We start from the raw sequence: 13,951 nt of genomic DNA on the forward strand, positions 1-13,951 counted from the left end.
AGACAGCTATCCTTGCTGGGATGCCTTTGATGCCTTCATCTGGATCAGTCCCAAGAAATCTTTCTGGGGTTTTTCCTTTCCTTTGGGTTGGGTTTTTTTTTTTCCAGCAGTATTCCAGGAAGATGTTTCCCAGCAAGGTTTACAGAAACATATTTGCAACAAAAACTATATTAAGAAAATTACTGGGATAAGCATAAACTTTGGAGTTTGCGACCCTGAGATTAATTTTACTACAAGTGTTCTGTGGAAGGGAGTGGAACGTGGGCTTTGTCCTCTCCAAACAACCAGCCCCACTTCAATGCTGACAAAAATCAAACGCTAAAAACAAAGGCATCCACCAGAAAATACATTCTTGGTCACTATAACCAACTCAAGAACAGAGAAAAGATGGCAAACTCATCAAATTAATTGCCTGCTGTCGATTGCCTCCTGGTTTTCTGTGCTACTGCCTCCATCTTACCTGGCTTTTGATCTCAGCTCATTCTGTTTTCTCCTTCCTTTCCATCTTGCTTGGTGGGGCACTTGGGATGTCCCTGTGTCCTCCTCCTGCTCAAGCTCCGAGCCCTGCTTGTCGTGTGCCTGCACAGGAGCTGTGATGACAGTGACCTACACCAACCGCGTGGCTGATGCCCGCCTGGGCACCTTCTCCCAGCTCCTGCTCCAGTGGAAAGGCAGCATCTACAAACTGCTCTACTCTGAATTCCTGATCTTCATCTCTCTCTACTTCACCATCAGCCTCGTCTACAGGTGAGCAACTTCACCCCTACAGCCTGGCCTGGGGCCAGGATCCTGCTGAACAGGCACTTGCCAGACTCTGCTCACAGGAGGGAAAGGGAGGGGAGCAAGGAGAGAAGGGAGAGGGAGAACTGCTTCTGTTTGTCCCTTTTAGGCTGATCCTGAGCGAGAGCCAAAGGCTGATGTTCGAGAAGCTGGCGCTGTACTGTAACAGCTACGCCGAGCTAATCCCTGTGTCCTTCGTGCTGGGTAAGGAGCTGTCTGGAATCCAGCAGGGAGGGGAGTAGGACAGCATTTCTGCTCCTTGGGTCAGCAGAGCTCTGCTGGCAGAGCAGCTCCCTCCCTCTGCCTTTGTAAATCTCCTCAAGTGGGATGTATCCTTTATTGTCACAGCTGTGAGCGTCCCCCAGCACAGGAGGGCAAGCTCCAAGTGGCACCAGATATGCCCAGGGAATTTGTGGCTGCCTCATTTCTGGAAGTTTTCAAGGCCACACTGGGTGGAGCTCTGAGCAACCTGGTCTAGTGGAAGATGTCCCTGTCCACAGCAGGGGGTTGCAATGAGATCATCTTTAAGTCCTTTCCAACCTAAACTGTTCTGGTTCCAGGAAGCAAAGTATGAAATCCAGACTCCTTTTAGCATGGAGGACTGAATTCCCCTCCAGACATTCCTGCACCCATCCCTGTGTGAGCAGAAGAGAAGATGGAGTGGGAGGAAGCTCTTTTCAGATGCCTGACTCTCTCAGCTCCCCTCTAGGTTTCTATGTGGCCCTGGTGGTGTCCCGCTGGTGGGCCCAGTACGAGAGCATCCCGTGGCCAGACCGGATCATGAACCTGGTGTCCTGCAACGTGGATGGGGAGGATGAGTACGGGAGGCTCCTGCGCCGCACCCTGATGCGCTACAGCAACCTGGTGAGCGTGCTGATCCTGCGCTCCGTCAGCACCGCCGTCTACAAGCGCTTCCCCAGCATGGAGCACGTCGTGAGGGCAGGTCAGCACTGCTCCTGCTGCTCCTCTAGGGGCAGGGGGCCCTGGGAAAGTTCTTTGGAAACGGGGTGGTGCTGTTGCCTCAGGGCAGGTGGGAATTCGAGCTCCAAGTCTCTGAGTTTAACTGCTGGGCATCCTGAATTTTCTTGGGAGATGCTCCTCAAGATGCAGCGGTTCCCAGTCTGCCCACATTGCCTGGGTTCTCTTGGCAATCCACAGAGATGTGATATTGCTGGCCTTCTAAAAAGAAAAGGCACTTCAGGGATACAAATGATCCCATTCTTAACAAGTATCTATGGAGGCCAGGCAGCTGCACCCTCAGCAGTGCTTTATCTTCCTGATGGCTCTGATGTGCTGCAGACATCCAGAGTGAAATCCTATTATCCCACCTCCATGACTCAATGTTTTAACAAGGAGACTTGGCCTTCTGCATGTCTTCCCAAGTTCTGAGCCTTTACTGGGATTTTTAGGGAGAGCCAAGGCATCCACCTGAGATTCAGATGTTTTCATTTCAGACCAGATCAGTTCCTTCTGCCCTCTATGTCCATCCTTCTCCCACCTGCTGTTTCCCATCCAGGCCTCATGACACCAGAAGAGCACAAGAAGTTTGAGAGTTTGAATTCCCCCCACAACAAGTTTTGGATCCCTTGTGTGTGGTTCTCCAACCTGGCTGTGAAGGCGAGGAATGACGGGAGGATCCGGGACAGTGTGCTGCTCCAAGGCATCCTGAATGTGAGTGACAGAGGGACAGTCAGGTCTTGGAGACCCTGGGGAATGGGAGGCACCTGTGAAGCAGGTCCTTGACACATTCCAGAACAGCCAATGCCAGTGGAGATTTCTAGGATCCAGATGGAAAACCATAAGGAAGAATGTATCTGGAAGTCTAGGAGAGGTCAAAAACATCCTCAACAACTGAGGTCCTGTAGAAAACTTAGCTATTAAAAACTTAGCTTTGGGCAACAGGCCATGCTCCACAGGCAAAACCTGGCAACAATCCCTGCCCAGCTGCACAGAAAAAGGCTCTGGAGCAGCTCATCCTTCTTGGTATTCATCTGCAGAGAAAGTCACGTGGTTTCTGTTGCCTGGAGCAGGATTCATCTGCCCACAGAGAGAAATCTCCCTCTGGGATATTTATCTATATCTATAGACAGGAGAGAGAAATGGATGCTCCTGAGGGCATTCTTTGCTTCACCTGTTGGCTGCTCATTTTGTGAGGAGAAACTCTGCTGTGAAGTGAGCCAGGAAGGGATCTTTGGCTCAGAGGGAAGAGCCAGGCAGCAGGGAAGTCCTCCAAGGCTGAGACTGAGCCCCCCTTCCAGAGAAGGTAGAAGCAGAAGGGCTGGAACAATGGAGGACAGTGGTGCTGGAGAGACTCTGCAAGGAGTTGGGAAGTTATCCTGACATGTCATTCCCTTCTCCCTGCTGCAGGAGCTCAACACCTTGCGCAGCCAGTGTGGGAAACTCTACGGATATGACTGGATCAGCATCCCCCTGGTCTACACCCAGGTGAGAAGGGAATCTTCACACCCATTGCTCCACCACTGCCTATGCACATCCTCACTTACACCCACACCTGGAACCCTGGAATGATTTGGGTTGGAAGGGACTATAAAGCTCATCCAGGGACACCTTCCACTATCCCAGGCTGCTCCAAGCCCTGTCCAGCCTGGCCTTGGCTGCTTCCAGCAGCCACAGCTTCTCTGGAAAACCTAAGGGACTCACATCCTCTTAGTAAAGAATTCCTTTCTCATATCTAATCTGAACCTGCCCTCTATCAGTTTAAAAGCATTGTTCCTTGTGCTGTCACTATCTGCCTGTGTAAAAAGTCCCTCTCCCTCCTTTGCACAAGCTCCTTTAAGGTACTGGAAGGCCACAGCCTCCCCAAAACCTTCTCATCTCCAGGCTGAAAAACCACAGCTCTCTCAGCCTATCTTTTTAGAAATGCTTCATATCCTCCCATGAAAAATGCAGGATCCTCTTGAATCCCTCATCCACACCTGCACAACATCATCTCTCTTCCATTGGTACCTCAGCACACAGCCAGCCCAGCCTCCTCTCCCCAACTCAGACACATCCACCTCTCCAGAAATAACCTCTACCCAGGAGTAACAAATCCATGGAAAACACAGGAACATAGACACATTCCCTGCACCACCTCGCAGGGATCATATGCTGGGAAGGTTGTGCCAGGCATGTTCTCAGCTGCTTCTCAGCCCAGGCAGACACCTTGGCACCACCTTGCTCCTTTGTCTCCTACAATCCAGCTGCTCAGTTAACAGGGATGCCCTTCACCATGAAACAGGAGCTGCTGCTGCTGCTCTGGCAGTGCCAGAGGTTAATGAGAACATGTTGGGAAAGTGTATTCCGGTTTTGAACCCCCATGCTTGTGTCAAGGGACCATGTGAGAGTCTTGGTTACTTTTAAACTTGAAAAGGGGAAGTTTGCAGTCCTGTGGTGACAGGGAAAAGCACAAAGCTCAGCATAGCCTGAAATCTAGGCTGGCAAATATTAATAAAAGCTCAGCGTGAGAAGCAGGAAGGAAGGAGCAAATTGCAATGCCAGGGTTTCCTTCCTGGACTTGGAAACAGCCAGCACAGACTGAACCATGAGACAGCTTCCAGCCCATCCAGGATGTCATGTGCTTGCTGCTGCCACTGGCCTATGACACCTGCACAGATATCATTCCAGGGACCTCACACAGTGTAGGTAAAACCTGAAAGGAAAAGGGAATGTCTGTAGCTTTCAGCAGGGAAATGCATCCTGCAAAAAGCCTGTCAGAACTGAATCCAAGGCTTTCTAGAGGCTACAGAGCCTGGCTTTGGAACTGTGTGGGGTGGAACTGAAGGGAGATGCTGGGAACTCACACTGCCCTGGTGTGTCCCTTGGCATCCTTCCCAGGTGGTGACCGTGGCTGTTTACAGCTTCTTCCTGGCCTGCCTGATTGGGAGGCAATTCCTGGATCCAGAGAAAGCATATCCTGGCCATGAGCTGGATCTCTTCGTGCCTGTCTTTACGTTTTTGCAATTCTTCTTCTACGCTGGCTGGTTAAAGGTAAGTCCAAGAAAACATGGCTGGAGCTGGAATCTGACCCAGCCAAGGGTTTTTTCCCAGTGTGAGCTCACAAGGAATCCAGCCAATAGGGGTTGAGGGAACTGCCAGGACCTAATTTTCCAGCTGTCTCATTCTGGACATCAGCTGCACTTTTCCTAGGCTTTTTTCCTTTCCAGAAGGAAAAAAGGAGCTCCTGAAGTTGCAGGAGGGCTGTTTGATCAGGGGGTAGTTATTACAAACTGCAGTGTCTCCCAGCCCCTGGGATGCCCCCACTTTTAACCCACCCCCTTTTGGGAGAAAAAAACAGGGCTTGGAATTCGAGGGACATCACACTTGACTTCTCCCTGCAGGGAAAGGGGCAGGGATGACAGTGGTGACCTTTGCTGTGTGCTCTCCACCTGCAGGTGGCTGAGCAGCTCATCAACCCTTTTGGGGAGGACGATGATGACTTTGAAGCCAACTGGCTCATCGACAGGAACCTGCAGGTAAAGGGGAGGAAGATTTGCCAGGTGAGCCCCACCTGAAGAGGAACACCAAGGCAGGATGGTGATCAAATTCTCCTGCCACACCTCTGCCCCCACCTCCCTGCCTGCAATGGGAGAGATTCCCCCCAATCCACACCAGGGAATTTGAGGCTTCTGGCATATCATTGTACATTGTGGCTGCCTGCAGCTTCAGTCCATGCTCTAGCACATGGGATGGATCCAGGCTGCTCATTTCAGGCTTCAGCTGCCTTTGAATGACACATCATTCCTGCCTCTCCAGGGCTTTCCTACTCTGTGTCCATTTGAAACTGCCTCCTCTGCTTTCTGCCATGCAGTAACTCCACACCTCCCACCCTTCTGTCCTAGTTGAGCCTGTTGCCTTCCTGTCTCCTTCCTTCAGCACCATTTTCCCTCCAATTAACCAAATCTCTGTGTGAGAAACAACCCAAATGACAGGAAACCACAGCAACCCCAGCCACTTGCCTGGCTTCCGTGCTGGACCGCATCCTCCAGCTTTGTGTTCCTTTGTCCCTTGATATCAGGCACACAAAACGCTGCTCACTCCATGTGACATTCCTGCTGTCCCCCACAGGTCTCCCTCATGGCAGTGGATGAGATGCACCAGGATTTACCCATCCTGGAGAAGGACCTGTACTGGAATGAGCCTGATCCCCAGCCACCCTACACTGCAGCCACTGCCGAGTACAAGCGCCCGTCCTTCCTGGGCTCCACTTTTGACATCAGGTGAGTGGAGGGACAGAGTGGCACAACACCTGGATCAGGTCTTGTGTAGGACATTACACTTGAGGAGGTTTTAGGCTTATCCACAACAGCCAACATTCTCCATGGAAAAGGATAAATCTAACCTCTTTTCCTCACCTGTATGATGAGCATCCCTGTTTTGGGGGGTTAATGGCAACATAGGGAGAGGCTTGCCACTGGCAGGAGCATTCCCAGTGCTGCCAGCCTCTCCAGGAGATCCCTCCCCTCCCTCTGTGGCTGTGTAACAGTCCACTTTGTCTTTCCCAGCATGCAGAAGGAAGAGATGGAGTTCCAGCCCCTGGAGCAGATTAAAGAGAACGAGGAAGCCAACCACTCCACTCCCCTGCTGGGACACCTGGGCCGCCTTCTGGGTGTCCAGTCCCCAAACTTCTCCAGGTCCTCTTCCCGGATGAACCTGCTGCGCCGGCGAGGAGATCCCACGTCACCCTTCTCCCATTATACCTACCAGGACATGGGGAAGGCCGGCAGCCCTTGTGGCATCAATCAGCCAAGGGGAGACTCCCAGGAGCAGTGGGACAGCGAAGAGGGAAAACTAAGGGAGTTTGATGCGTTCATGTCCACCCCCTTCTACGAGAGGCCTGGGTTCTACAGCGCTCCACAGACACCCATCAGCTCCATCCCCATGATCTTCCCCTCCCGACGCCAAGGGCGCAAGAAGCCCCCGGCACTCTCCAGCATCGCAGCGTGCTCCATTTCCCTTCGGGATGTCATTGTCAATGCCTCCCCTTCCAGGGCCAGTGACATGGACAAGAGCCAGAGCTCCCTGGGCTCTGCTGCAAAGGAAACCTTTGTTTGGCCAACAGAGCGAAGCAAAGGTCCCGACTCCATGGCTGTGACAGTAGAGGAAGGAAAGAGCAGCTCCAGGGAAGTTGCCACCACAGGAAGCCCAGGAGCGCAGTCCACAGCATCCAACAGCCCCAAATTCCCATTCCTGCCAGAGCCCCCCGAGCATGAGAAGCAAGGCAACTTCAGGAGCCTGAAGACCTCCAAAGCCTCACGCCCACCCTGGCTAAACCTGGAGAGCACAGCCTCAGCTACTCCCAATTCGGAGCATTCCAGTGCCTTTCACACCCCTGGTAACAAAACCCCCGGAGGCAGCACTTCCCTCTGCTTCTCCTTCACTCCTGTCACCTCTCCAGTGCTGGAAAGGTCCCACAAGGGCAACCTGGGCCCTGAGGCTCACAGCCTGAGTTTGGAAGATGCAGCCAGTGCTCCAGACCAGCACCCAGAGGTTTCCAGGAACATGAGAGACACTGGGAATGGAAACCCTAACCCCCCAGCTCCCAAAGAGCCCAGGAGAGCAGAGAGTCCATCCCCCAACGACTCCGGAATCTCCCTAGCTGAGGGCGACTACGTGGGGCTGATGGAGGTGATCCTGGAGGCCAGTGAAAGCCCAGGGGAGGAGCAGATGGACCAGTACAGCTAAAGGGGAATCCATGGGACACCTGCCTTGTCTTGGCAGTCACCCAAACAGAGGTGCTGGACATGCAGCTGGAGCCCAGCCTGGGCTGAAACCAGCACTAAGGACACGCTGCTCCTGGTCTCAGCCACAGCAGCAGGCACAACTCGTGTTGCAACAAGAACAAAAGCACCAAAAAATCCCCAATCTGTAGCAAAAGAACAAGACTTTGAGTGTTAAATATTGCAGGTACCAGCCTGACCAGCCAGGTGTAGCCCAGAACAGGAGCACAGTTAATGTGGACACTTCCCTCCTCCTCCCAGCAAGAATGAGGACTTTGAGTCCTTCCTCAGGCAGAACTTGCACTCCTAACAAGATATTCCAGGGGAAAAAAAGTTAAGGGACTGAAGCAAGTCCCATAATTTGTGAAGCAAACCCACAGTGCCTCTTCTGGCGGGTGTTTTCCAGTACTGGGAAGTACTGGGGTAAGGCAGGGTGAGGGCCTGCCAGCACAGGCAGCTGCATCATCTGCCCAGCACATTGCTTCCTTCTTAAGTTTCACATGCCCCACCACAGATTTGACAGTGCTCAGAGAAAGCTGGATGGCAGCAGACACCACTCAGCCGATTTTTACTGCCCACCCTCAGAAAATAAAAGTGAGGCACAAGCCCAGGACCTTGGTTTTGCTTCCTCATTTTAGTTCCCTGCAAGGAATTGAAAGAAGCCACAGAGGTTTTCCTACTTCTGCCTTCAGCAGCAGCTGCAAATCTCCCCCATGTCACACAACAAATTGACCTCCCCCACTGCCTTCACTACAGCTGCCTGCTCTCCCTCCAAACTAAACAGGAAAAGCCAGCTGGAACCAAGTCACTTTATTAGCTGGAGGGCAGTACATAAAACACAAAGAGAGGGGGGGATATTTGGTACAGAGAATGGAACTGTTTATCTAGGTAGCTGAAGCTGCATGCACGGCTGGACAGTAAGTAGGAGTCCCACTGAAGCCCACAGCGTGGCTCTTAGCAAGGCTTCAGCTGTCACAGTCCCCGAGGGTGTGCTTGTCGAACAGATACTCTGCCATGCCGTACTTGGGGGCCCCCATCTTCCGCAGGTTGGTCACATGGTCACCCAGCTCCTTGATGGCTTTCACCTGCTCATCCAGGTAATGGGTCTCGATGAAGTCACACAGCTGAAAGGGAGACCAGAGGTTTAAATTCAGGCCTGAAATCCTGCCCAGGCTCTCAAAGGATGCAGAATTTTCAAGCTGACAGGAAGCAGCCCCTAGTTTTGTTGCAGCACAAGATCAAAGAACCTGCTCCAGAACCCTGCAGAGCCAGGCAGCTCAGGAAGCCTCTCCTCTTCCTCACAGCAGTAAGCATTAGCCAAGCTCCTGAACAGATTTGAGACACCTCACTGCACAGCAAACTCACACCAGTGAGGATTCACACCTCTGGTTTTAACAAGTCTCTCTAACTTAGGCAGAACACCCCCAAAAGCGCTTGGAATCTCATACATATTAATCTATTCCTGATATTGAGCAACCTCAATCCAGCCTTGCCAAAAACTTCCATCTGAGAAAGATTCTGTGTTTTCAGACATTGCTCTGAAACATCAAGGCTTTTAATATTCCAAAGCAGCTCTGGAATTCTGTGGCAAAAAAAGCCTTGTGACAAAAAGCCTTAAGATGGAACTCAACCCCCTCAGAAACGGTCTCCATAGAGACTGTTCACAGACACTCTCCAGAGGGAATAAAGCAGGTCCCTGCCACCTTAAAAATGTTCCTGGAAGGACAGTGATAACCCCACCAAAGGACTCTGGAAGGGCCACACCCCTGGTTCACACTGTTCTTCACCTTTAACACCACCAGGGAGGACACACAGCTCAGCCCTAAAGCCACACCCTTGGACAGCCACAACGATCCTCAGCATGCACTTACGTGTGGGTCGTTCTTTTCGGTTGCCAATTTGTGCAGCTCTAGCAGTGACTGGTTCACGTTTTTCTCCAGGTGCAGGGCACACTCCATGGCAGTCAGGCCATTCTCCCAGTCATCACGGTCTGGCTTCTACAAGGGGAAAACACAGGACATGTTTTCTCTAAGAACCCACAGACCAGCAGGGTGAAGTTTTTAGATCACTCTCAAAGCCTTTTTAGACCAGCAAAGGCAAAAATGCTGAAGTGCACTCTCAGAACAGAATTGAGCAAAACCTCAAAGTCCCACTTCTCCAAACAGTGCACAGAGCACATATGTTCTGTGTTAAATTTAATTATGGTAATGAACCAGTTGCCTTCTGGTTCTGCCCTCACCCCACAGCAAAGAACCTGGGGCTCAGCACTTGAGGAGTGCTAAGGAGACCTCTCCTTATACAGTAAGTACTTTTACATCAGTCAATCAGCACAAATAATCAAACTGCTCCACATTTCAATTTACTGTGCCTCTCCAGTGCCAGCTGCTGCTCCTTCTGGGGAGGACTCAGAGGAAAATTCATCCCCTTCCAGCTAAGGAGAGCCCCCAGCTCACCTTGATGTCCTGAAGGAAGATTCGCCCGCCCCTCTGGTTCTGCAGCTTCATCAGCTTCTCAGCATGCTCCCGCTCCTCGTGGGACTGATGCAGGAAGTACTTGGCAAAGTTTTTCAGGGCCACATCATCCCGGTCAAAATAGTAGGACTGAAAAATAAGAGTTCACAGGCTCTAAACCTCTGCTTCAGGACAGTTGCCAGGCCAGCAAGGCAGTGTGGAACAACTCTCCCCTTAGTATCTTCCAGTTTTTCCAGCTGGGATTAAATTTTAACTTGTTTCCCTACCAAGGGCACGAATAAATAGTGTTTGTGCCCTGGCTCAGTTCCAAAAATACAAAAACAAACCCTGACACCGTGCAGGTACCTGTTCTGAGCACCATTCGACTGCAGCCTTGAAAAGGCTTTTCCAAGGAGAAATCTTCCCTTTGTTTGCCTGAGCTTTGTTTACAATGATCACATTGTGAGTCAGGGTCATGACTAGCAACACCAGATAAAGGTGAGCCAAGAACTTTCAGGTACTTCTGCAATAAAGCTCTCTTGCTTCCCCCTAGGCTTTCCAGGGATTAGACTAAGCAATACACCCTCTACCTTTTTTTTTTTTTTTTGGGGGGGGGGGGGAAAGAAAAAAAATCACATTTAAGATACAAGAAATAAAGGGAATTACAATAGAAATTCAACAGCAACTACTTTCCTGAAAGCAAAAAAAAAAAAAAAACAAAAACTAACAGCAGTTAGAAGCCATCACACAGCTTGTTTATTCCTTGGTCACAGCCATCACCAGGATTCAATGGAAAGTTCTGTATCAGCTGCCAAGTAGTTCACCAATCTACCACAGAATTCTGTGTCTTAAACCAGCGGAGGCTCGAGGCAAGGCGCTGGTGCACGGGTACCACTATCACCACCAACAGAAGCTCAAAACAGGGCTCAGAGACAAATTAACACGGGGGAAAAAAATCTGAAGAATACGTGCCACAACACAGCACAGCGTCACTAGGAAGTCTCAACGTCCCAGCACACCCAAAGCACCAGGATTGGCACACAGAGGTCAGGGAACGGCTAAAACGGGCAGAAGAAGACACGTAAACACCGGTTCCCAAGGAAACCACGGACTCCTACCGATTCCTGGAGGAAAACCCGTGCCTGGGAAGCCAGCACGCCTGCGGGAAAGGTGCCAAGCGCCTCGCCGGGCACCTCCCGCTCGCCCGGCCCCAAGGGCAGAGGCGCCGGCGAGGCGCTGAGCGCCGCTGATAACGGGGCTGCCAAGGGCAACGGCCGCGAGGCCGGGGAACGGGCGAGATAAAAGAGCCTCACCTACACCCAGGGGACGGCCCACATAGACGGCCTGAAGGCAGAGGGGGGAGGAGGAGGAGGAGCCGGGCCCGCAGGCACCGCCCGCTACTCAGGAACAGCAGCGGGCCCCCACCGCCCCCCCCGGCAAGGCCCTCGTGCAGCCCTTTTATCCCTCATTGAACCACTTCCCTCACCCCGCCGCGCCCGCTGCCCTCACCATGCTGAGGTACACGTAGGACGCGTAAAGCTCCAGGTTGATCTGGCGGTTAACGGCGGCCTCGCAGTCCTGGTGGTAGTTCTGGCGCACCTGAGAAGGGGGCGCTGCCATGGCTGAGGTGCTCTGGTGAGTGTTGCGGTGACTGTGTAGGCTGTGGTGACGGAGAGGGTAAGGGGGGGGGTGGCGGGCCCGAGCGCAGCCGGTTCCGTCCAAGCACTGTTGACGCAGGAACCCGCTCCGCTCCGCCGCCGACGCGCTGCAAGGGCAGGCCACCCGCCGACGCGCGTTTTATACCGCTGCGCGCCAGGCCACGCCCCCCGGCGCGCGAAGAGGCGGGGCCTCCCGGCGCCCTTCTGCTGGCCCGGCGTGACTCAGCACCCGCCCCAGGCCACGCCCACTGAGGGGGCGGGGCCCCCCGCGCGCCGCCGTTTCCCGCCGCGCGCGCTCCGTCCATCCGGGAATGGCCGCTGTTGGGAAATTCCCCAAAAAATCACCAAATGCGGCCATTCCCCCTCGGCCACGCTGCCCAGCCTGCCGCCAACCCGCATCCCTCATCCCTCCGGGGACGGGGGCTCTGCCCCTCTCCGTGAGAAGAAAAAGTCCCAAAAATACAAGTTAAATCCAGAAATCGAAGGCCAAAATGTCAGCAACTGAATCTGTTGGTAATGAGATTGTTATTTCAGCTGCTTTTAGCGCTGTCCCAGTCACTCGGTGTGTGCCATCATTTATTTTCATATTTATAAACATCGGGTTCTTCAGTCACTCAGTTCAGTCATTAATTTGCAATAAGCAATGGAGTCTTCTAGTTTCTGCTATCTTAAATTTTAACCAGATTACAAGGGATAGAAACTGCTTAAACTGAGATCATCCCATAGCACTTGTCGCCCCAATCTTGGCTTTTCACAATCCAATATTCAACCCCGCTTTTTTCCCAAGCCAGTGTTCCTGCTGAAATCCATCAGAAATACAATTCACTGCGCCTGTAAACTCCAAATAAATAATTTTTCCTCAAGGTACTGAGCCTGCAAACTCAGATTAAATATTTTTTTCCTATATGTACTCAGACCATAAACTCAGATTAAATCGTTTTCCTCTCACCAGTTTTTTCTACACATTTTTATTCCGTCTTCAACCCTTCCTGGCATTGTGGGATCCCACGGGTGACTGTGTGTGGGTAAAGGGCAGCACTAGAACACTTTTCCAGACACTCCAAATGCCCTGGAGAGAACAGGGAGCCTCAGCTTCCCTTTGTTCAGGTTTTTCTGCTGCTGCTGTCGGTTAACCATCACAAGTAATTAAGATCTATACGATAACGTGGGTCATACCTATGCTCCAGCAGGCTGCCAGGTACATTTCAAATCTCCTGTTCTCCTCCCACGTAAATGCTTATGTAAAAAAAAAAAAAGTAGCTGATGGGCAGACTTTTAATTTTTTTTAAAATTTATTTATTATTGTGCTCACAGTGGAGTGTCTTTACAACAGGAACATCAAACAAACCTCCATAATTGCAAAGTTTGTAGCGGGAATGTTTCCTCTGCAGCTCAGACAGTCTGTGCCACCCGTGATCACACGTCAATAGGGTCAGGGAAGTCCCAAATTCTGCTTTCTGGAGTTGCACAATGCACATTGTGTTTGATGACAGCAGATTTGTGCGGGCAGGAGAGGAAACACGGGGTTGCACAGCCATGGGGGGTCACGTCTTGGTGACCAAGGTTCAAGAAGAATTCACCACTCTGCTCTCATACGGGATTATGTTCAGCCATTCCCAGATCTTTCCTGTCTCAAATTACTGACTGAATTCCGACTCTGCTTCGTATTGTTTCCTAATGGCTTGGTTCAGGCCCCCTTTTATCTTTGTGAAAATGCATTTATAATAAAATCCCTGAATGATTTGGGTTGGAAGGGACCTTAAACATCATCCTGTTCCACCCCTGCCAGGGGCAGGGACACCTTCCACTATCCCAGGTTGCTCCAAGCCCCATCCAACCTGGCCTTGGACATTTCCAGGGATCCAGGGGCAGCCACAGCTTCTCTTGGAAAGCTGTGCCAGGTCCCCACCACCCTCACAGGGAAGAATTCCCTCCTAAATATGAAAGTCACCTGATGGAAAGCCCAGCCTGAGTAAGGTGATGCTTTTAGCAGGCTTCTTCCCTAGAATGCCTGTAAAGTTCATGAAAAAAAAAAATCTTTACTGCTTAGGGAGAAATTCTTCCCTTATTTTAGTACTATTTTACCCCTCAACATTCCCAGCTGCCCAGGGCCTGTCCCATCCTCTCAGCAGTGTGTGTGGATTTTGAATTCCTGTCCCTCTCAGCTGCTTTCTTGGGCTGAAGTAGAGGCATGTTCACGCTGCCCACAGGCAAAAACAGTGTATTGTCTGCCTACACAAGCTTCAAATTGTTGAAGACAATCCCTGTTTTCCCTTGGATGATATCCCATCAAGAACAATGGAGCAAGCTCTCTTGTTTACAGCTTAGCTACTGTACACAGGGC

The 13,951-nt window shown here is 51.6% G+C and overlaps 2 protein-coding genes across 2 annotated transcripts; one reads left to right on the top strand and one right to left on the bottom strand.

Moving 5' to 3' along the window:
• Nucleotides 1-595: 595 nt before the first annotated feature.
• BEST1 (bestrophin 1) lies at nt 596-7,464 on the top strand. The gene is made up of 9 exons (XM_062494760.1): nt 596-747; nt 890-984; nt 1,490-1,723; nt 2,297-2,451; nt 3,148-3,225; nt 4,618-4,770; nt 5,175-5,255; nt 5,848-5,999; nt 6,285-7,464. The coding sequence occupies exons 1-9, from the start codon at nt 596-598 to the stop codon at nt 7,462-7,464; spliced, it is 2,280 nt and encodes a 759-aa protein (XP_062350744.1).
• An 830-nt stretch (nt 7,465-8,294) lies between these two features.
• On the bottom strand, nt 8,295-11,717 carry FTH1 (ferritin heavy chain 1). The gene is made up of 4 exons (XM_062494552.1): nt 11,459-11,717; nt 9,953-10,099; nt 9,371-9,496; nt 8,295-8,623 (listed from the first exon to the last, which is right to left on the bottom strand). The coding sequence occupies exons 1-4, from the start codon at nt 11,567-11,569 to the stop codon at nt 8,465-8,467; spliced, it is 543 nt and encodes a 180-aa protein (XP_062350536.1). The 5' UTR covers nt 11,570-11,717; the 3' UTR covers nt 8,295-8,464.
• Between the last annotated feature and the right edge of the window lie 2,234 nt (nt 11,718-13,951).

Source organism: Cinclus cinclus, chromosome 6, assembly GCF_963662255.1.
Source record: "Cinclus cinclus chromosome 6, bCinCin1.1, whole genome shotgun sequence".
Classification (NCBI taxonomy): Eukaryota; Metazoa; Chordata; class Aves; order Passeriformes; family Cinclidae; genus Cinclus; species Cinclus cinclus.

Coding starts and splice junctions, on each gene's coding strand:
- BEST1 (XM_062494760.1), top strand. CDS start 596: ATGACAGTGACCTACACCAACCGCGTGGCTGATGCCCGCCTGGGCACC. Junction 1,724..2,296: donor GGAGCACGTCGTGAGGGCAG/GTCAGCACTGCT, acceptor TTTCCCATCCAG/GCCTCATGACACCAGAAGAG. Junction 2,452..3,147: donor TGCTCCAAGGCATCCTGAAT/GTGAGTGACAGA, acceptor TCCCTGCTGCAG/GAGCTCAACACCTTGCGCAG.
- FTH1 (XM_062494552.1), bottom strand. CDS start 11,569: ATGGCAGCGCCCCCTTCTCAGGTGCGCCAGAACTACCACCAGGACTGC. Junction 10,100..11,458: donor CCTACGTGTACCTCAGCATG/GTGAGGGCAGCG, acceptor CTTATTTTTCAG/TCCTACTATTTTGACCGGGA. Junction 9,497..9,952: donor TCTTCCTTCAGGACATCAAG/GTGAGCTGGGGG, acceptor TTCCCCTTGTAG/AAGCCAGACCGTGATGACTG.